The sequence below is a fragment of the Syngnathus acus genome, chromosome 9, assembly GCF_901709675.1.
Source record: "Syngnathus acus chromosome 9, fSynAcu1.2, whole genome shotgun sequence".
Classification (NCBI taxonomy): domain Eukaryota; kingdom Metazoa; phylum Chordata; class Actinopteri; order Syngnathiformes; family Syngnathidae; genus Syngnathus; species Syngnathus acus.
The window spans coordinates 7,902,749-7,925,222 of NC_051094.1; the positions used below are offsets into that span (position 1 = coordinate 7,902,749).

The 22,474-nt window shown below is 40.3% G+C and overlaps 2 protein-coding genes across 10 annotated transcripts; both read right to left on the reverse strand.

Moving 5' to 3' along the window:
* Window positions 1-141: 141 nt before the first annotated feature.
* pggt1b (protein geranylgeranyltransferase type I, beta subunit) lies at window positions 142-11,644 on the reverse strand. 2 transcript variants are annotated; one of them, XM_037257784.1, is made up of 9 exons: window positions 11,394-11,644; window positions 10,949-11,067; window positions 10,619-10,683; window positions 10,229-10,380; window positions 9,818-9,950; window positions 9,088-9,133; window positions 7,739-7,923; window positions 6,994-7,102; window positions 142-685 (listed from the first exon to the last, which is right to left on the reverse strand). In XM_037257784.1, exons 1-9 carry the CDS (start codon window positions 11,519-11,521, stop codon window positions 579-581), a joined length of 1,044 nt encoding a protein of 347 aa, XP_037113679.1. In that variant the 5' UTR covers window positions 11,522-11,644; the 3' UTR covers window positions 142-578. The 2 variants fall into 2 exon arrangements, with proteins under 2 accessions (XP_037113679.1, XP_037113678.1); XM_037257783.1 differs by lacking the exon at window positions 142-685 and adding an exon at window positions 2,098-5,426.
* Window positions 11,645-11,754: 110 nt separating this feature from the next.
* On the reverse strand, window positions 11,755-22,052 carry LOC119126573 (coiled-coil domain-containing protein 112). 8 transcript variants are annotated; one of them, XM_037257780.1, is made up of 14 exons: window positions 15,973-16,044; window positions 15,157-15,251; window positions 14,896-15,017; window positions 14,678-14,767; window positions 14,329-14,404; window positions 13,789-13,915; window positions 13,598-13,717; window positions 13,372-13,509; window positions 13,051-13,151; window positions 12,849-12,969; window positions 12,649-12,762; window positions 12,250-12,348; window positions 12,042-12,160; window positions 11,755-11,936 (listed from the first exon to the last, which is right to left on the reverse strand). In XM_037257780.1, exons 1-14 carry the CDS (start codon window positions 16,033-16,035, stop codon window positions 11,906-11,908), a joined length of 1,416 nt encoding a protein of 471 aa, XP_037113675.1. In that variant the 5' UTR covers window positions 16,036-16,044; the 3' UTR covers window positions 11,755-11,905. The 8 variants fall into 8 exon arrangements, with proteins under 8 accessions (XP_037113675.1, XP_037113674.1, XP_037113673.1 ...); XM_037257779.1 differs by having other exon boundaries at window positions 12,649-12,780; XM_037257778.1 differs by having other exon boundaries at window positions 12,649-12,783.
* Between the last annotated feature and the right edge of the window lie 422 nt (window positions 22,053-22,474).

Consider the following 22,474-nt stretch of genomic DNA (forward strand, 5'->3'; position numbering starts at 1 on the left):
CAATTTTCATCTTTTATATGTAGTATATTTATAGATATACTGTATACTACATTGCTTCTTACCTCCTCCTTGCATGTAAACCGCACCCCTGAGAGATGTCTCCTGTCACACAGAGCCCCTTTGAGAGAGAATGAATGAATGAATGGCTCCATTCTTCAATACATTTATAAATTATTAATATTTTTTTTGTAATATGATTGACAGCACGGAAGAACAAAGAGGACAATGGTATTCTTTTGTTTGGTGCAAGCACACCTTGCTAGTTACCTGCTGTGTATTATGGAAATTCATTATGTAGTAATTTATTGAGTGTACTCATGCGACCGACTTGATCCACATAATGGGTCAATCTATATATTGATTTCCATACTCCATCAACATATTGATCGCTATCTATCCTTCTATTACCCTGCAATTGTTTGTCATTGATCCATCAATGCATCCATATCAATGACCCAGCGTGTCAGGTGCAGCACTGAGCTCCATAAACCGTTTACTGTAATGTACTCGTTAAACGGGGCCATCAAACTCCCCTCCTTTGCCTTTAACAGCACCGCAATGAACAGTGTGAGGTAGGGTTAAGGTTGTGATCTCATTTTTTTGGTATTTTGGAAATGCCACTTGTCCAACGTCGCCAGATGGCCTCTTTGGCGCCGTGTCGCAGACACATTCCACATGCAGCAGTCTGTGATAAGAACCACAAGTCAGCTACTTACTGTCATTGCTCTCTGCAAACACATTATTGTATTGACAATAAACAATTTCATATTGCTTTCACAATAAATTATGTTAGCAACGAGCTAATGACCCCTGAGGAATACCATTGATTACTTGTAGTCCTTAATGCTGCCTGTAAGAATGGCACTGACATAAAAATTGCTGGACAAATAGCAAAGTTAGGACGTGTGTGTTATACAAAAATAGTTATATTGGGCTTTTTTTCTTGGCTGCATGGGCTCAATTACAGAGCATAAGGCTCTCAGGCCGCATAGGAGGTAAGAGTTCTGTTCAAATGATGACTCAGCAAACCCGCAGCGCCCTCCCTTTGCACTAAATAGACAAACATATTGCACTTTGTGTTTCATTGATTAGGGTGGATACGGGTTACACAACTGCAGAGGAATCTCAATTGCACAAGCCAACAACATGCAGTATGTTCTGGCAAACATCTTGACAAGAACAGTAGAAGAAGAAAAAAGTCAAGTATTACTTCGCTGTAAAATGGACACACTTATCCACCAACAAAGCTAAAATAAAAATGTTAAAAATAATTTGTGCAATGATTTTTAAATTGATTGAAATGCACTTTTATGATATGATTGACCGGAGTCATGAGTTTGTGTAAGTAGTCAAATAGTCAAGGTTGAAAAGGCTTGTAGTATCATGTAAGAGGAAAAATCAGGAGGAAGGAAGCCCATTGTCTAAAATTTGGACAAAAGGCAACAATGAGAACTGCAATGTATAGTACAACACCTGAGTGGTTTTTAATCAGCTGCTCTTCTCTTTTTTTTTTGTCCCTTCATCTTTCGTAGTAGTTGTTCAAGGCCATATCGGGTTGCGCGTGTTGCAAAAGGACAATCGCACCGCACCCGAATACAGCTGTGGCTGGCGGTGAAAGGATCGCCTCGACAGTTTCAACCTGGGTCGGGCTCAATTCCCTTTGGATAACTCATAGAAGGAGGTCGCACATTTTTCCTTCATAGTTCAGTATCGGTCACTCTGCAAGTGTGCTCGGATCTTAAAACAATAACAGTCAAAATCTCTAAGGTCTTTTTATCGGGTCTGCTGATGAGGAACAAAACGATTGCAACAGGATTACTTTATTGATATTAATCATAATGTATCCGATTTATACATTGGAAAATGCTAGCGGTATACAAGGGAGCCTCCATTTGTAGGGCACAGAAAAGTGAGGGGTCTATTTGAGAACTTTATTTCTCTACTTTGGTTACGGAGTCTATTAAATGGGCCGTATTTGAGGAATTGCGTCAAAACATTTGGTTATCTCCATGTTCAAGGCAAATTTGGTCGACTGCGTATACTATTTACGACTAGAATATTCAAACCGAACTAGCAGTCACCAAAGACACAGGCAGGCACCTTTAGGTAATTTATTTCTCTTCCATACAGTACAGTGTTTGCTGCTGAGCTTGGTACCGCAAAATATTCAAAGCTGAACATACAGCACAAACATTTGCATATCCTGTCCCAGGTCTTTGCTTGCGCATATTTACAAAGTTTATGGACACTTCTTTACAAAGCATAGAAAAAATAAATGACATGTGATGTTACATTATGTATATTAGTGGCTGTATGGCAGAGACGCTTCCTGTCAGAAGTTAAGTGGCATAAGCTGTGTAAGCATCGAAGGGATCAGACAGTGGATTTTTTTTTTCCGTCCTCCTTCAGAAATGCATTCGGTTACTGAAACAAACGGTGCATTGCAGGGAAAAATGCACCAAAGTTGTTAGAGCGAATAAAAAGGAAGTCTGTTTATCAGACAAGAGTCATATGTTGCCAAGCTCTACTCGTGCGCAGGCAAATTAGAACAACGCGAATAACGCGAGGCACATTTCAAAGCGGTCTTCACCCCCAAGGACACAAACATGATGAATGTACGCTCAGGCTTTAGAAGATGCATGGAATGCGACATCATTCCATTAGAATTGATCTCGTTCCCCCATCTGGCAAAGCAGCAGTGTTGAGTTTTAACAGCAGTACAGAGCAGATTGCGGACACCAAAAAAAATCGATATCTTAAGATTTTTACATTGTTGTTGTTGCATTGGAGACAAACAGCGAAATAAGTCTTTTCAGAAGAAAAAAAGGCTTGCGGTCAAAGGCCAAACTATGAGTGCTACACCGGATATATACTCGGTTGGACAGGACTGTGTGTTATGGTCATTCCACTAGGTTGCTATGTTTTACACCTGTCGCTTGCCTGACAAACATTTTACATACCCTGACAAACCTCTCAGTATCTGCGGCAAAATCCCACTTATCTGTGTTCTGCTTAAAAATCAGAGGTGGATAAATGGCTAATTTACAGTTGTCTCTGATACTGCAATCGTTTTGAACCAGAGGCAGCTCAAGCTCCTCACGCACATATAATTAAACATTTTGCATCTTTTCTTCCTAATGATGATATTCTGATATAAAGGACACTAACACAGTATGATCGGACCACGTCATTCCGTGGTCGTTTCACCTTTCATGATAAGTATCAGAGACCTATGTGTCAATAATTCTATAGACGTATTTCACGGCTCTGACGTGGAAATTTTGTGGGATCTCCGCATTTAAAAAAAAGCTATTGTTATTGTCCCTCCAGTCATAAGGCTAGAAAATTGGGCTGGTTGAGCAGTGAGAAGCTTGCCCGCCAGTATCCGTGAATAATGCATGTGTCCAATTACTTATTCATCCCGCTCCACTCTCAGCGTTCCCTCCTCCTCCACATAGCTTGCTCCTGAAGAAGCGGGAAGATCATCTCACAGTCCCTCGTTGGTGAGGATTCAGCAAGTTTAATTTTAGTTGACCAGTTTGGCAAAACTGGCCAGTCTGGCTTCATGCACAGCATGTGAGTGTGCTGTATCCTGCAGCTGCTCTGATTCACTCGCAAACATTTCGGGGTGCAAAGCTGGTGACAGATGGACATAGAACCGCTTGTGAGTTTGTATTTCAAAAAAGGGAGGCAATGGGGGGGGGGGAATAGCACATGAAATTACTGATAACTAAAAATAGAACAGGTCCTGGGAATGAGCCCCGAGGAACACCAGTGTTGAGAGAGCTGAGGTCTTGAGATTTCTGATGCTTTTCAATTGTTTCTTCCCATTAAAATTTCTTAGACCCACCAGATGGGAGGCCAGATAGTCGACGTTTGGATATTTCCTGATTTTTCCAGGAACACATAAGTTTATTTGTGTTTTCTCAAGAATCGTTTGGGGGTTGTCATATTTGTTTAGTTTTGCAGACCCCCCTGACATATCCTTGGCCACCCCAAAGGAAAAACCTAGCTCCAACAGGACCTGTGATTTATTACAGAGGCTCTTTACAGCAAAGTGAAGACTGTATAATACTATGGCATCCAGAGCTAGGGCACAGCAAGATAAGCTAATGTTAGCTTGTGTGTTTGTTTATTTTTGGGTAATTTCTAGCTATATATCCTCAAATGCTCCAAATGACATTTTGAGTGATCAATGGTTTTCGTCAAATCCTATCTGCTAGGAGAATTTTGTCTGACCAGGCACTCAAAACAGTAGCTAGTGGTAACTTGGTCGTAACAACTTGCAAACCAAGTTGGTACTATGCAGTGGAAAAAGGCCTTTAAAGTGGTTCCATCAAGACGGAGTAAGGTACGGATAGTCAAGCAAATCAGGTTTTTAGGGATTTAAAACCGCCTATGTTGATTTTTCCAAATAACTTGCCCCGCAGAGCAGCAGCAAGTCCCGAGCGAGTCCAAAAAGAAAAATCAAACATCATCTGTCTTGGGTTCCATTTTTTTTTTTTTTTTATATATTTGCCCTGTTCTTTTGTTTTCTACTTGTTTTCAAAAGTCAGAGAAAGACTCTGGCCCCCAGCAGGTGCTTCTTGACCTCAACTCCGCCGGGTATACTGCTGCAACTGTGCTACACCTGATCAAACTTCCCCATTAGTAAACTAAGCCAAAGGGAGGATGAGGAGGAGGAACCAGTGGGAGTTGAGGGGCTGAGACTCGGGAGACCAAACCAGGCAGGCTAGAAGCATACTAGAGTGCTTTGAAGAGGCCCTTAGAGTGTCTTATGGGTGTTACTGGATGAGGATAATTGTACTTTCCTTCTAAGGATGAACCAGTGGTGTGGAAAAAGGTAGTGGCTTGGTGTCCTTTGATTATCTTCAAATGCTTTGCCCATAAGAAGCACACGGTTTGAGCTTAAGAGGTTTCTTCAACGTTTCCGCTCCATTCTACATGATTCTGATCCCGTGCGCTCCATAATGGAAATACTGCTACTGCTTGACAAGGAATCATAGCAGATGGGTTCTCCTTCACTCTAACAATGGAGGAACATTTGGCACCTACAATGTCTTCAGGTCTCTGATGATTTCTTTTTTTAACACTTACACTGACTGCAGTCCGTTGACCAAAAGGCAGCTTTAAGGAAAAGTCACTCAATAGCAAGGCCACGTTGCAAAGTTGCTAAGGAGCTGTACGCTCCTGAGTCCTCAAATAAACGGAGGCCTGGCATCGGAAAGACTCCAACCGCCTCGGATTTGACCTGCCGGATGCTCCTGTCAGCCACAGTTGTCGCTATTGTCCCCTCCATGTCTGCTGCAGCTGGCGGAGGCACTCGAATGCCCTCTGGGTGATGTTGAGAGCAGGATGGACTTTCCTCAGGCTGGGCTCTCCGATCAGAGACAGACCGCACAGGCCTAAGTAGGCGTGCAAAGGGTCTAGCGGTAGAAGAAAGAGAGTGATGAAAGCGGTCAGAATGAATGGGAGGGAAATAAGATGAAACTAGGACAGGGATGTAGAGCATGTACTGCATCTGAGCAGAGACATCTGCTTGTGTCATGTCAGTATACTGTATGCCAAATTGGTTAACAGAGCCTAACCAGTTCTGGTGCTTGACCCAGTTCCCAAACACATGGTTTGAGGATGCTTAAATAACAGGCGAGTGGAATTTGTTGAGTCAGGGCGAGAGATCATATTACAGCAAAAAATTGTTTCATGGTCAATTTTAAATTTGGGGAAGATGTTTTTATTAAAAACTTTTTTTTCTCTCTGAAATTATCTTTTAATAATTGTAAAGTTTCATTTTGCACTGAAATTGGTTCAGTATGCACTAGAAATACAAATGTTTTCCCTAACAGAATAAATAATTGTGATTGATAATCCTAACTACAATGTCGATCAAAAATAATCATGATTAAGAGGGGGAAATTAGCAACAAATCTAAGTTCCTTGTTTTAGACGACTGAAGCAGGCGTCACCCTCCTTTGCTTTTACTCAATTAAACAACCATCCGTCCTCCCATTAACCATCCAAAAAGGAGGAGCCTTCTTTTGTTGTGACGCTGCTTCTTTGAGCAGCAATGAATAATTCAAAAGAGGTAGCCGTGTGACCCCAGTCCACTGGGACTTGAGTAAAGGCTGCACAGGCTTGTAAATGGACTGGTAATTGAATTATAATGAAATGGAAGGCTGCATCAGAACCAACCAGTGCAGCAGTCAGGATTTATAGTGTCTATAAGATGAGTGCAATGGACCTGCAAGCATCACTAGAGCAATCAAACGAACCACAAATAAAAATGTTAAAGCTGCCATGTGATGTAAAGTGGATTCATTCACACCAGGGCAGCTATCATAATACCTTTATTACCAATATAGGTGATGTTTAAAGTAATGTTTCGTAACGTCCAGTTTACATTTGAGCATCCTTTTGCCTGCCTACAGACTTGCGTATTCGTTTCGTAATCATTTCTAATGGGAATTTTATTAAATTGGCATGTTTGACCAATTCCATGATTATCACCAAGTTAGAAATTTTTGGACAATTTAGAAGATATTGTCAAATACACGTATAAACAATTAGAATATGGCAACCTACAAACCACTAGTTACTGTAGAGAGGAGTTCAAAAAAGTGATGGCCAAATAGTCTGTCAAAATAAAAGGCTTAACATAATCTGGACAAATCCGATCAAATCAAACATTCATAAGTGGTTTTGTCTATGTGACTCATTTGCTTTAGTTCATTTTGCTCAGAGCAAAGATAAGTCCTTTTACCTCTTTAAACACACACTTTTGTTCAGCAATATTTATGAGGTTAGTGAATACAGTAGCCGCTTCACCCCACTGGCCTTTGTAATGTGAGGTCTTCCATCTCTGGCTTCATCAATTACACATCTGAAGCCGGGGCCGATCAAAGTGTAGGATTACAGCAGGTGAATTGGAAAGAAAACGTGGAGAAATGCGAGGAGCTTTTTCGTAACAGATCCTCTTACTGCACAATCACGTACCTGGATGGCTGTCTGGCCACTTAGCAAAACCACCAACCAATCGATCCTGCGTGGACAGAATGAAGGTCCTGTTCTTGTCAAAGTTGGTGTACTGGAACACATCTAAAAGCTGGACCAGCAAGAAGGGAATAATGAGCATGAGGTGCATTTTCCAAGGATAAAAGACGGAAAACACATTTTGCACTTCTATACAAACAAAGCCACTGCACCTCTGGCATAGTTGTGACCTAAATAGTCACAGATTAGCTACATTGACTTAATGGCGCCTTGATGCGGTTTACTCACTGCCGTGTTTAAATCAAGGTCTCTATTTTTGGATCGTGTGTAAACCGCTGGCCTAGCTATGACCTACATGCATGTACAGCAGATCCTCTGAAGTGGTACAATTTGGTGTACCCATATTTTTGGCCGCCAAAACACTAAGAAAACCATGAGAAACACTTTTTTTTATCAGTGCACTTAAGACAACACATTTACTAACTACATCTAATCAAGGAGCCACTCAAGAGTGTAATTCAAATTCTCAGAAGAGGCCTAATTGCACCACACTCACTTTTCTGGGGTGCATGTGATTGAGCTAGTCATTGCATTTGTTTTATTGATTGGTTCAATTCTGATTCTGTGTTGATTTTTGTATTCATTTATTTTTTGACCAGACTTATTTTTTAAAGAGTGGGAAACGTGTTATATTAACACCGTGTACTTGTTAATGCTTTACTCAATGACAAAGCCTCAGTGTGCATACCTCTAGCGTTGCGCCCACCCAAAAGGAGTAGCACGTGTCAACGGGTTTGTTCGGCCGCCCGTGGAAGCCGCTTTGCTGTCTCATGATGCACCAGCGGCGGATTCTGTCCAGTTCCCGCCGACTCAGCGCCTCCTCCAATCGACCCATCAGACACAAGGAGGCGATGGCGCAGTATGTCCAGCCGCCTGTGTGTACAAAGATAGACGGACGGGCATGCAAAGTCAACAGACATCTCCCTCTCATTATGTTTTAATGGCAGTGCTCACAAGTGAATATAAACACATTGTGTCTGTGTGGGTAGGTCCTGCATTGATGTTGGCATTTGTCATGTTTACCCTGGCGTGTGGAAAATAATTGCAGCGCTAAGCACTCTTCCGAATTAAATGCTGCAATAGGGAATATTTCCATAAACGATATGATGGTAACCGTTGCCATAAACACTTTGGATGTTGTTTTGTTTTTTGTTTCTTTTACAGTGCAAACAAACACTTTGAAGGCGGATGGGTAATTGGCATCTATGGAATATTTATATAGATGTGTGAAGGAAAGGAATTTGTAGCAATCAGCATGGTAGCAAACAATATAGAACACAGATTGATTGATAGCAATATTTACTTTACATTTTTACTTGTATTCTCAATGCTTGTATGCCGTACTAATGCAATTTCATTTGAGCAGGCATTAATAAAGGCAACAGTGACATTAATTAATTGATAATCCCATAAATCAATTACTACTACCGTGAGTGAGGTGGACGTATTCTACTACTCCAACACACTTCAATTTTAAATTGAAAAAAAAATTGCTTGACATAAGACCGTTGGCTCGCAATCTCAAAGTCAAAGTCAAAGTCAAAGTCAGCTTTATTGTCAATCCCTTCATATGTCAAGACACACAAAGAAACCGAAATTCCGTTTCCTCCATCCCACGGTGACGAGACATACAAGTAGGCGACACAAAACAAAAACAAGAATGCCCAAACCATAAATAACAAATAATAAATAAAATAAAATAAAATGAGCGATGAATAAATAACAGACCCATTAAATATGAGGGGCAAAACCGAGCCAGTGTGCATACAGCAAGAACAGGACGCTACGCTGAAAGGGGGAGCGAGTTCAGGATCCTAACAGCCTGGAGTACGAAGCTGTTGGAAAGTCTGGTGGTGCGGGGGAATCTTACAATGTTCCCAGCGGAAGTAATACTTGAATGTTAAGATGGCAGACTTTCATGATATCTTGGATTTAAAATAAATAAATAAGAAAATGAATAAAATAATATTAACCTTTTGACATCAGACATGGTCAAACTAAACCATTTTACGTTTAACGTGTGAAGCTTTTACTCACCATGTGACTCTCGCCCGGCTCCCTGACCAAAACCACTATCGTACGACTGTTAGTAGGAAACAGAAAAGACAAGTGTCAATGATAAGCAATCTTTTCAATGACAGCATTATATTGTTTTTTTAGAATCGTCAAAGATGTCACTCTTATTTATGTCCACACTTGCTTCTGCTCAGTGTTTTATAAAGATTTGAGAAGTTACAGACTTCTTTAGTGTATTCTAAGAGCTCCCATATTAAAAGAAAATGCCATACATGCTGTAGTTGCAATGAGCAATTGGGATCTACCTATCTGTATAATATCTGTTGTATTACTATAAACAGTTTTGCATAAGTAACGGCCTATCCCAACAAAGTCTTACCCCTAACCTACGTCTGTCTTCCGCCGCAGTTGACTAAATAGCCCAGCCATGACATGAGGAAAAATAGCAAATACAATAAGTAGGTAAGTTGTAAATTACTAATAGAAAGGCAAAATACATGAGTAATACAAGGTGCTGTTACAAAACAGAGCTTGCTCTTCTACTGGAGTAGTAGAAAACCCTCTACAGATCGCAGTTTAAGCACCGTGACGCCCCCTATTCATTATAAATGGAGGTGTTTCCCGGCTGAGTGCCACCATTTTGACGGTTGGTGGCCACATTCAGGTCGAGCTCTGGTGAGTGGAAACAATCAGAGCCTAAAGAACAGCCTTTCACTGATCGCATTGCGGATGTGACTGCTCCTCTACTCACCAGGCTTCCTCGAATGTACTCGATGGCCTTTTGGATGTCCATGCCCGACCAGTCGTCTAGCATGTAGCAGATACTGGCTGCGCAGTAGATAAAACGAATGTCGTTTTCGCTGCCTTCTGGCACGGCGTAAAAACTGCAGGGAACAAGACAGCCTTCAGTCAAATCAATACTCTATAAAAAATAAATAAAAAAACAGTTAATAACTGTAGCCTCAATTCATAAACCCCACAGGCATTTAACTGTTGAGCCCAGTTGGAATATTTGAATAATTTTTTTGGTCATTAAATTGAGGTCTCATGATGTCAAAGTGTGGTGAATTTGATCATACACAGCCCTTTGGTGTATATTTGGTAGACTGAAAGAAAAAAAAATTCCAACTGAGTGTACGCATATGTGTGCGTGCATGCCAACCTGCCGTCATTGAGCTGCAGGGCCCTGAGGCCGGCCAGGCATGCCTGCTTGTTGACCCGACTAAGGTCATCTCCGAGTATGAGAAGGGAGCACAGTCCCGTGTACGTCATGGCGACATGGCCGCTGTCGTAAGGATGCAGCACCCCGGGACCCTGAATAATAGAAATGATGATTGAAGTGAGAGTCATAAAAGTACTAATACACTGTAATAAAAAAATTGTTGGTATTCGTTGTAGCTGAAGCACATGTAGTTGGGAACATTTCGTTTTGGTCCATGGTCTGTGCAAAGGTCAGCAACATGAAAGGATGTAGGATTCTTAGCATTTTCTGTCTTTATATGGAAATGAGCAGGGGGTCAACCCAGTTGATGTTAATTGTAACAGAAGCTACCTTGGTGCTGTACGGAATTCCGATATGTGACGATCCTCGGAAACCACAACGGCTGAGGTTGGATTCTGGGTAAAGACAAGTAGTCAAATTCGTTCACATTATTGATTTAAAAATATTGTAAACTATCCTAAATCATGCCAAATAACCATGCCTTTCAAACCCAAGGTGCAGCAGCAAACCTGTGCAATACTGCTGCTGCCATCTACTGACCATAACTAGAACGTAATGACAATCCTACATTATTCCAAAATACTGTAAAATCCGAAAATGTATGCGTTGTAAACATGTAAAGATGTTGTGTAAAGTATTTAGGCAGGGAATTTTACTCACGGTCTTCCGTGGGTAGCACTTGCAATGAGTAGATCCACTCGATCATGACGTTGCTGTCGATGACATCCAGAGCATCAAGCACATCCAGGCCGGACAAGGCAAAAAATAATATAGTCAACCTGGAAAGAGATGGAACATTAAGCCAAAGACCCTGAACGCACCACAGTTACCAGATTGTTATGTTCAAGTAGGGGGAGAGTGGTTACAACTCACAATAAAACGCCTACTACTAATGTTAAAGTAACTTTGTCATCATAGTAATAAATCTCAGACTCCTCGAATCGAAGGTAGTTGTATTGTTGGTGTAACAAGTTCCTATTGCTGTCATAACTTCATTCGCTGACGTTAGTACGCATGCTAACTAGCGCAGGAGGTTCCCCCTTTTTTATTTTTTAAAACAAAAATGGCTGTCAAGCAAAAGGCCGAAGCTTCTCTCGGAGCTCACCTGGTGGTCTCCAAAGATGCATATCTCTCGGGCAAAACCTGCAAAGTCCTCTGAAAGAAGCGAACATGCCGGTCTCGGAGAAAGTCGAGTTGCTCCGGCTCCTCCGAGAGATGCTCCTCGTCCGCCATCTTTGTCTCCCAGCTCCGTATCCGTATACAGGATGACTACTTCCGGTGTATTTTGTTGACAAAATAAAAGTACTGCACCGCAAGGGTGGCATATGATGTTTCAAAACAAGAGTACAAAAGTGTAAAGCCACGTTTTGTGTTGAGTTTTCAGAATATATGCATGCATGCAAAGGAAGACTGAAGCGGGGGTTCAAACCAGAACCTTGCAACTGTGATGCCAACGTGCTAAACACCTATTTTGAATTATTTAATGAAAGTGACAATGGGTAATTTGGTACAAAAAAAAACATTTCACCCTAATCAGATCAATTAATACCAAACCAACATTTGGAAAAATGACTAAATACAATTACACTGTAAAAGCTGTGTGATTGCTTTAAGTCTTCACAGCCCCAGTCTCCACGTGGGAATAGTTCTGAAAACAATACAAATAACTCAAATTTAGGTTTTAAAGAAAAATGTAAACGAAAAATACCATGAAGTGTATTTACCAGTCAGATTAATACAAAAAAAACCAGACCTGTGAGACATGCGAAGTGGAGTTCCTCCTCCCGAAGTTCTCATGCTCTTCATGCGCTCCTCCCATCCCTTGGTGAGTCGTGTCAGCCTAGATGGGTCTCTGACTATGTGACCGTCCACCTGTGCCAGGAATAGGACAATTAAAAACAAGTAACTCACTAAACACAGTGTATAGACATGTTAGTTCTGTTTGTATCGGCATTGCTCACTTTGTCCTTCAGCTTCGCCATGATCCTCTCCAGACGCTCTCCGTCCTCCTTTTGCCTCAGCAGCTTTTCCTGACGCTTGGTCTGCACTCGCTCGAGATCCTACAGTGAATAAAACAAAATGCAAATGTGCTAGGGTGTGACCATGAACAAAACAAGTGGTATAAAAGGGTTGCATGTAGAAAGAGGCCCACAAATACATTTAACAAATGCTCACCCATCATGCCATTTTCTATACTTTGTGTCCTATCCTGGTTGTCACTGTCAACACATATACAATGAAGACAACCAACCATTCACACTCACAGGAAAAAGGTTCCCATGTTCAAAATGTTAAAGTATTGGGGTTGTCAAAACTACACATCCCATGATCCCAGAATGTCAGGATAAACTGTCAAGTACCCTTTTAATCAAGGACTGGATGGCTTTTGTTGTCTGCTTTCTCCTCGTCTGCCTGTGGTTGCCCTCTTCTCCTCTCTCTCCTTGCAGTTGCTCGCGGGGCCTCGGCTTGGCCTCCTGCTGACGACAATGCACCTGTTGGTCAAATTAAGCGTTACACAGAAGTGTCAAGCGTTATCGTGCGTTTTCCGCTCATTCCGCACCTTGGCCATTCCATTTTTGTGGCCCTCCTCTGGTCGTTTCTGCTCCTCTGCCTGCACCTCTTTGCTTCTCTTGACCTCCTTCCTCACCTCCAGTCGCCAAGCAGACTTCTTCTCCTCACTTCTAAAAAGTAACATAACAATCTCAAATGAACATTTTGCTTTTCTGTTTGTACTTTTACTCTCTTGCACGTTCTTCTGGCACCGTGCGTCTTTCTTCCTCCTCTCAACTTCTTCCACTTCCACCTCTTTCTGCAAATGCGTTTGGCGTGCCAATTGCTTCTTGTTCCTCCACCTTTGGATGGCCTGCACATGATAAGCACTATGTGGGATCTTTCACGCTTGTCTGCATTCTCATCACATGTAAGAGTCCAACATTCAAATCATAAAAAGAGTAATTGTTCATCCAGCTAGGCAATAAATAGTGATGAATAATTTTTCAAATGTTCAATTAAATAGTATCAATTGAAGATTAATACTTTTATTCAGGGTTATTGTCCATTTTGGAGTCACATTTGTTCATTACCTCTCTCCTCTTTTCTTGCAGGTAGATCAGCTCTTGGTACCAGCGCTCATGTTCCTCAATCTCCTCCTGACTTTTACCGGGTAGATACAGTTTGGCTTCTTTCCTGAAGCCTGCCCGCCCGCCGTGCTTCGTCCATGCCTGTCAATCAAGCAGATGATTCATCCACGATGCAATTAAATTTTCAAAAAGGTGCCTAATGTAAAAGCATCCAGGGGACGTATCGTACCTTGAGGAAGGCCTGGTGATCAAACTCCTCCCAACCGCCGCAGACGCCTCCCGTCTTTTGAAGGAAAGCTTCCAGAGCTCGGACCTCGGAAGGGATTTCTTGGTTCAAGGCTTTGCTCTGCTGCCAAGACAACACACGACTTCAACATAATTACACAGAGAAGAGAACGAGGAAGAGGAGGAGATGTGAACCTTAACAGCTGAAGCAGCAGAGACTTTAGAGTTTGACTTTCTGGGCTGACTCCAATTTTCAACCTTCCTCTCATAGGCTTCCATCTCCAGCGAGCACGTCCTCTCCTCTTTTAACAATTCTCCGAAGCTACAAGAGAAGCAGAGAACAGACCAATTGAATTACTTCTGTACACTGCATATATTTTCAGTGTTACCTCCAAAGTGGAATACATAATAGTCCATGATGCTCGTCGACTTTCACTTTTTGTTCTCATGTCAGGACAATTTTCCTCACGGGAACTAAGACGAGTTATCCCGGTTCAAAGTGCTTCATCATCTGTACATGAGTCATTCCTAACATGCTTACTAAATTATATACACATATCATGTGCAAGGCCACTAAGAAAAAGCTAAATATAATAACATTTTTTTATACACACTAAGAATAAGATTTGCTGCTGGCTCACATGATAATTTAAACGGTACCACTTTTGTGGCATTTTAAATTTGGACATTCTCCTGCAATATTTTACAAAATCGGTGTGTGGAAAGTGTTTTTACCGTATGCTCTGCTCCTCTTTCAAATTGTTGATTGAAAATTCCACCTCAGACATGCTCTCCTTCAGCTTCTCAATCACTGCAAAATAAACAACGGTTACTCTATTGATCTTTTTAAAAAATAAAATAAAAAATACTAAAACTGTTACAAAGGGTTACAATACTATTATATGAACGTTTTTGCAAATAAGGCCTCTGTCTGTTTTTTGACGAACAGCACTCTCCTGCTGGTGTATTTTACTGTTTGTCATGATGGTACATGGGGAGATAAATATTTTTCTATCACAGAATGGATTTTGTTCAACTTTGGAGATCCCAATCTGTTACTAAAAAGTTAAATGGTGTGACTTACACTCTGTACTTGGTGTCATGTCTATTAATTGTTGCTGGAATTCTTTGACGCCATCTTTAATCTTAGCCAGCTGCTTTCGCAGTTGCGTCTCTGAAGGAGGAAACAAGAAAACTAAATAAAGAGAAACACGATAAAGTCCAACAAACCGGAATGAACAGAATTACAATGACGAACCCGAGGGCATGTTTATGTGGTAATATGAACAAACTATGACCCACTATGTGCACTTCTCTGTTCAACCAGTGTTTTCTCATACTCGTCCAGCTCTGTTGCCATGTCAGACCATCCATTTCTCTTACACTCGACACTCAACGACCCGTCTTTTTCCAACCTGTCAACCCTGGGAATAAAGGCACATAAAAAAACGAGTCAAATTTTTATTCCTGGGGATAAAGGCACAAGAAAAACAAATTATTACACAGTTTCAAATAAACTGTAACATTTCATTTGAATTTCATTTGTTATTTCATTCAACTTACAGCCTCCTGGTGCTTTGGGCTTCCTTGAGAAACTGGGTGGCTTTCAGTCTGAACTCTTTCTGTTCCTCACTGGCCCGATCAGCACGAGAATGAACCTGTGCCATGCAATAAAGTACTTTTACTTAGTCTTGAGAGGAAATGTAAATATGTTCTTACTATCATAGCTTACAGCTAACAAATAAAATCCCTCAATAAATAAAGTATGACATAATGTTATTTATTTTAAAATATAAATTACACAGGACTTCCGCTTCTGATATTAATTTCACTACATGAATCTGTAAGAATTCTCCTTTGCTGAATAAATGAACATATTCAAAATATTCTGATTTAATGCATTGCACTACTCAAATAGTCAGAACAGAAAATCACAATATAGAAACACATTTTATGTCTATTTAGCTAGTTATGGCTTTAAATGGCAGCGACATCATTTATCTTTTCTTTTTATGGCAGTGACGTCATGATTCAGTAGCATAAGAATCGTGACGTCATAAAAGCGACAGCGAAACAAAAGCAACTTCAAAAACAACACAATATTTTATTCTTCCCCATAACTATGACATACAATTAAAAAATTACCAATACTAGCTACTCGTATTTTTGGAAAAAGTCAGTTGAAAAGTGGCACGTTTTGGTCTCATTTAACTTTTAACATTAACCACACCACCTCGCTGGCTTCGACATTTTGCTATGTACGCGCCGTGTATAAATTACAAAACACAAAACCCGAAAATATCTCCTTCTGCTTTGCACTCACACTCAAACTACGGTAAACAACTCTGTCTTTTAAGTTATGTATATTGTCTATTTTACCGTGATGGCTACCGAGGATTGTTGACGGGCGGTTGCCATGGCTGCCATGTTGGATTGAGGCATTTTGAAGCAAACGGAAGCGTGCTTGGCGTAAAAGGAGACGGAGGCGTTATGTGCCTAATATCCAGCAGATGGCGCTGTAGTGCTTAGTAACGTAGGCCGACTCCTTAAGTGAGCTTCAAAATAATACAGTAACAATTGGATTTGATGTCTTTTTAAATATTTCATTTTCATATTATTTGATCATTTCTGCGACTATTTCTGTCAATCTGCAAAACAAAGCATAATATTATTGTGGTGATATTAAATGAATGATCCATAAGCAACAAACTACATCAAGTAATTAATTAAAGCCCTTGACAAAGACTTTCCTGTTGTATAATCATGTTGTAACTGTGTTGTGAAGTCTGTAAATCTAAAATTTAAATAAATCAACACTAGGATTCCTTTTGTAGCAACCTTTTGATGTATTAGGGCTAGCGGCTATAAAAAAGTCAGGTGACAGGCACAAAGAGTATGAATAGACAGCAGAGTCCATTATTGGGGTGCACATATGGAGGATGTGGTATCTCCCATGGGAGCTGTCTCGTTGCTGCAAATAGCAGCCGCTTCTTTGGATGACTGTGGTGCTTCCACTTCCTATCCACGTCCTTGGCTAAACCACCCTTGGAGAGTGCATAAACGTAGGCTGCTACTATGCACACATCAACTGGCAAAGTGTCCTGACGCTTGGGGACAGGCACGTGCATGCAATGAGATATAAAAAGAGGCTAGAGCCAATGCCCTTTCTCTGTCTGAAGAAAGAGTGCCCTTCTTTCCGAGGCGTTTTTTCTTTCAGCAAATCAATTTAGTCTCCATATTTGCCATGTGACTCCTGAATCAAGTTGGCTGTGTTCACGCCCACTACGGTGAAAAATGCCCTTTTTTTCACGCTGCGCCCTCTTGTACAAGTTTCCAAAAATACCTATACTTAATCTAGTCCGCCACTGTGCAGATTTAAAGCACACCTCAGGCTTGACTGAGATGATCTATTGAGTTGTGATGTCATGTTGCTCAACACAATAACAATAACAAATTCAATTCCAGTGTGAACCCAATGGCATCACAGCAATAGTTGACCTCCATTTGTTATGCAATACAGTGCATTGTGACCTCTGTTGAGTAGTACATAGTTGAGAGTATATATTAACACAAGGGAACTCTAAGGAGTCTAGCAATCATAAGGCTGGTTTGTTTTCACCCATTCTTATGAATATTATATTAGTGAAAGTGATGTTGGGAGATGCCAGATGAGGTGTTTATTGTGAGCTGTCATTTGCAGCAGTGTTTTGATCGCTGGTGATGGACACCAGCAGCGGGCTGGAACATCCCACACAGTCTCTGTGGACATTGGATATGATCATGTGCCTTATGTGACAAGCTGTTTTTAACACTAACCAACTGCACTCCTCTCAGTATTAGGTTTTAAACATTGGGACAATCTAGTGGACAAATGCCGAGAAGTAATTCATATTTAAAAAACAGAGTCAACGTTCATATATCCATTTTCTATGACGCGTTTCATCATTAAAGTCACGGGTGATCTGGAGTCTGTCCCAACTAACTTTGAGCGAGAGGCAGGGCACACTCTGGACTGGTCCAGTCACTCGAAGGTTTTTTCACACTGCACTTAGCACAGCACCAAACCATTCATTGCATATCTGCTTCTGTAATGCAGCATTGCTATTAAATTGAGAAAAAAAAAAAAAGCATTTTGGATTTTGACCTGCTTGTCATTCATTATATGTGGCTCAATTTAGCCATAGAGAAAACTGAAGAAACCTCTTTGATCGAAGCTGAAATATTTTCAGCATCAAAGAAGTCAAGTGGCCTTTGAATCTAACATCCGTAGATAATCACGTTATTGAAGTCAAATCAATTCAGTCATGGAAACTTATTCTAGAGATAACGGAATCTATTAAGATGGGAAATTGGAAGGGCGTAGATAAAGTGAATGTCATCACAACGGCCGTGCAGGCCTTCCCTGTTGAGTAACACTGGTGGTGCACAAACATAGACTAGAGTTAAATCAAACGTAGCTGACGCGGGAAACGACACCATCGGATTAAACCGTGGATTTGTTTCTTCGTATCGCTGTAAAAATCTTGAATATACTCAAGTTCCAGCTTGGCTATGGAGGAGTACATTCGTGCTCGCGTCGATCAGAGCTAATAATGGTGGGTTCTCGTTTATACAGATATCCAGCAAAATGCTTGACACTGGCTGCTCAGTTTTGGACGGGAGAGGGATTTCATCACCATGACGACTGGGGTGGAGCTAAGGCTTGTGACAAAAAATGGAGTCACTGTGACCAAGTTGGCAACTTTTCGGCTCTAGTTTGTGACTTTTACATGCCCCCAAGCAAGTCACTTTCAAAATAACGACTTGTAGCAATAAATCGAGTGACATTCCGTGGCGTTATTGGTGACTTCTGAAGACGTTGAGACTCCTTCCAGAGCAGATGTTTAGCCTTTGGCTTCCAGACTGCAAACAAAAGGTCACCACTGACTAATTGAATCATAGAGAACTGGAATTTATGAATTAAGAGTTACGCAAGTCACGCATTACATAGGTAGCTGGGAAATTATGTTATTGAACGTGCTTCATATTTTCAGCATCTGAGCTTGCTGCCTAGCTTAGCATCGTATTGTAGCTCAGTCGCTTTTGATTGGTGCCCACAATTACCGCCGACGCCAAACCATCTGCCACAAAGTTGAAAGGGGTGACTCATCAGGTCTACCTACATTCCTCTCCGATGGGCTATTCCTTCTTTTTTCTGTCCGTCTATCACCATGTACCGTACACACCCACTTCAGCATTTCACTGCTGTGACTCACAGCCAAGGATGTGGGCGCAAATGAAAGGTGTTGTGATAAAAGAGCAGTCACGGTGGAATGCACAGCTTGGCCTATATGACGACGAGCATCCATCAGTAGCCTTCTGCCGTTCCAATCCCTCACTTCATTTCACAGTAAATTTCCATTTGAACTTGGTTGCTAACCAAAACAGCAGCACATAAACAGTCCCTCAGAGGAATTGAAAACTGAAATGTTTCTGACCTGAGAGAAATTGGAGACCAATGGTTTTGTGTCCTGTGGCTGTCATTTTCTTTCTCCCCAACTTTCCAAGGCGAGTTTTGGAGGGGTCGTGTTATGTTCTCCTATAATGTGTCCCCGTGTTGAATTTAGAATTTATCGCGCCAGCTAATTCCCTGACTATTTATAAACGTCTTGTTTTGACAGCTGACTCAAAAGCAGAAGGTCTTAATCAAAGCATGCAATCACTCACACCCTCTCTCTGAATATGTACATAATATACACACGTGACTGGAAGGGCTGAGTTATCCGGCCATGGGTCGTGCTCCAGACAAAGTATCGGATTCATGGCGCATTGATTGGCATGTTAATACTCTGCCCATCTATTTTAGCTCTTATGTAACAGGTCACGTTTTCCCCTCTGCGATCACTTTCTCCATGCAGAGTCCATCTCGGCTTCTTGTCTTGCACTCACCCAGCTAATTAGATAAATGCTCCTTTTTAGGAAAACGGTGACACATTTAGGCGTCCTCAATGCAATTTGGGACTGTTTTGGCCCAGTAATAGGGTTGATACATTGTAAAAGTAGATCAGGAAAAATACTCTCCAAATGGAATTGCATTTATTAATATTACATTTAAAAAATAGTAACTAATATTTTCTTAATGGTATGTACATATATGAAAAAATAAGTGAATCAATTAAATGTGTACAATAGATTATTATTAAAAAGATCATAATAAAAGCACAACAATGTGAATTAGAAAATATTGTTAAAATCGGCAAAAATAAACTATTAATGATACATTATATATACTGTAATAAATAAAAATAAATGGAATGCGAGATCGGATTTTTACATAGCACAATTGCTTAAATCATATTTCAATAGTTTTGGGAATGAAGAAAAAAAACAATTTGTAGAACACACAATGTTTTTTTTTAAATGGATGGGTGAACAATTATATATTACTTTTTTAAACCAACACAATGAATTGGGTGTATAATATATTTAAATGCATTGAAATGCCAGGGAAATCGAATGTGTCCACGCCTTGGGAACCTCCAACACGCGAGTCAAGTCAACAACAGTATTCTTTACACTTGCCTAAAATATCACCGGGTGGCTTCCTCGACTAGCCGATACGTTTCTTCGGGTTTCATAAGGGAAAGGCAACGTGCGAGACTCATCTCAGTGTGCGCGCGTATAATATCCCAAGCTATTAATACTTATTTGCTGCAACGTGTGAAAGGTGACACTACATGGTCTTTATGGTGCACAGTCACTGCTTGCTTCAGGAGTTTTCAGACTGTGGGCCTAAAATAAGTCCACAATAATAAAGATGCTCATTGTCATTTGCATGTATTTAATGCATTCATATCGATGAATCAATAAACTAAACCATTTATATTTTTTTATTTATTATGCTATTGCTCAGCTGATCAAATATTTTAACGTCTTGACTTTTTTTTTTTTTTACATTGTCAAACAATTTGTGTGTTGATACTAATTTCAATAAAGTATTCTAAACCATTTTGAACCACACTGAATTGCAGGTATGAAATCAATTCTGATAATTGATGATTTTTCATAAATGTAAGAAATTAAAAATTCCACAATCCACATTGTGGATGTGAAATGTTATAATAGTCCTAAACATCAAAGTTATTGACTATGCAAGTAACATTTGAATATCTTTAACTGTCCATCAAGTGTAAAAAGAAGTTCACAACTATATATTAAAAACAAGAAACTGTACTCACCCACAACTCGGACAATGGCGGCAGCTGTACAGAGGGGAAAGGTCACTGCTTGTGCTTTAGTCTTCACATGAAAACTAAAAGCCAAAGAAAAAGCACAGAGCACCTGTGGCATTCACCCTTAATATGCTAATGCAGCTTTAGAGGTTCCGCTATCATATATCTGTTGTGATGTTGTTGTAGCGATTCTCCTGGTGTGCTATATATACACACAACGGATGTCACTTGGAGACAGGGAACAGAGTTCAGTGACTGAGTCCCAACAGGTACCCACACGTGGCGGCCCAGCTTCATGTAGGGCACCTTCCCAACTGGGCATTATTCTCGACTAAATATAGACTAAGCTCTAGGCTGAGATCAGATCAGCTAGCAAAAGAAAGCAACAATGACACTTTAGTGACAGAAGGTTGAGGAACCTGATTTTGTGTGATAACAAATTGTGTGTTCAGTCAATTGAAGCGAATGATTGCTATCCCCCATCATCACTAAAGTTTTGATTCCACACCTACGCCAAGTCTACGTAGGTTATAACACACATTTACGTCAGATAAGTCAGTTCAAGTCAGTTCGTTGACAGTTTACTGGCTATGAATCAGAGCCACGTGACCTCTTCCAAGGTTTATTTATATCACGGGTGTGGTTAACAAAGCCACGTGACGTAAAGATACACCAAAGGATAATTTTTAAAAGTTATTGTGAGACTTTTAACGCAGGATATCAGCAGCCATTCCATTAGCCTCCGTGGCTCGGAGGGCTAGCTGTATAAACAAGCTGTAAATCACCAGCATGTTTTTTCTGAGCTACTTCTAGGAGCCAAGTGGACTCACAGCACAAGTTAGTTGTGTGATGTTGAAAGGGCAAAGGTTTCTGTGGTTGAAAGTGTTTTCGGAGGTGGTATTTTCTGATAAAATGTCCTGTCAGCAAAAGCGTAAAAGCGCATTAGATGATTAGCCTCATGCACTCAGCAATTTGTTGCAATGGGTGTGCGCACATATGCGTCAACAGCAGTGATTAAAAGACGCACGTCAAAACGTTGAAATGAAGCAATTACAGAAGCTTCAAGCTCACAGACGTCTGCCAAGGATTAAGCATTTGTCAGTGACATCCTCACTGACATATTACAACAAAAATGTAAAGGAAAAAAATAAAACCAAACACTTGCAAGCATTAAAAAAATAAAAATCCCATTTTCAAAATATGGACATGTTTACACTTTTCATATTAAAGTCACCTTTTAAATATGTTTTCAAGAACAGTTTTTAAAAGGATAAATGATCTTTGTCACATTTAATTTTGAGATGTTCTCAAAATTAAATGTGACAAAGATATTTTGTATTATTAATTTCTAAAATAATGAGACATTCTGTATTAAAATGAAAATATATATTTTCAGATATTCGATGTATTAGATAAAATGTCAACATTAAGATGGTTAGCTAATTTTCAACATTTACCTTTAAAACATAACACCCAGTGAATTTGAGTACAAATGAATCACTTTCATTATCAATTTAAAACATTTTCATAAATGGTATATTTGAGGTATTTTGGATTAGATTGGGAAGTTGCATTTCAGTGAAAATCTGTTAGGAGCATTTAAGATATGCTCTCAAAAATGCATTGTGTGGCCATGTGGGAATGTCTTGATAAAATATCTCCCAATCCAG

Excerpts from the sequence above, each read along its gene's own strand:
- pggt1b (XM_037257783.1), bottom strand. The coding sequence starts at position 11,521 with ATGGCGGACGAGGAGCATCTCTCGGAGGAGCCGGAGCAACTCGACTTT. Across the intron at positions 9,134-9,817 it reads AGTACATTCGAGGAAGCCTG|TCGTACGATAGTGGTTTTGG; the intron begins GTGAGTAGAGGA and ends TCCTACTAACAG. Across the intron at positions 7,924-9,087 it reads AGCCGGGCGAGAGTCACATG|GCGGCTGGACATACTGCGCC; the intron begins GTGAGTAAAAGC and ends TTGTACACACAG.
- LOC119126573 (XM_037257774.1), bottom strand. The coding sequence starts at position 16,035 with ATGCCTCAATCCAACATGGCAGCCATGGCAACCGCCCGTCAACAATCC. Across the intron at positions 14,405-14,677 it reads CATGACACCAAGTACAGAGT|TGATTGAGAAGCTGAAGGAG; the intron begins GTAAGTCACACC and ends TTTATTTTGCAG. Across the intron at positions 13,916-14,328 it reads AAAGAGGAGCAGAGCATACG|CTTCGGAGAATTGTTAAAAG; the intron begins GTAAAAACACTT and ends CTTCTCTTGTAG.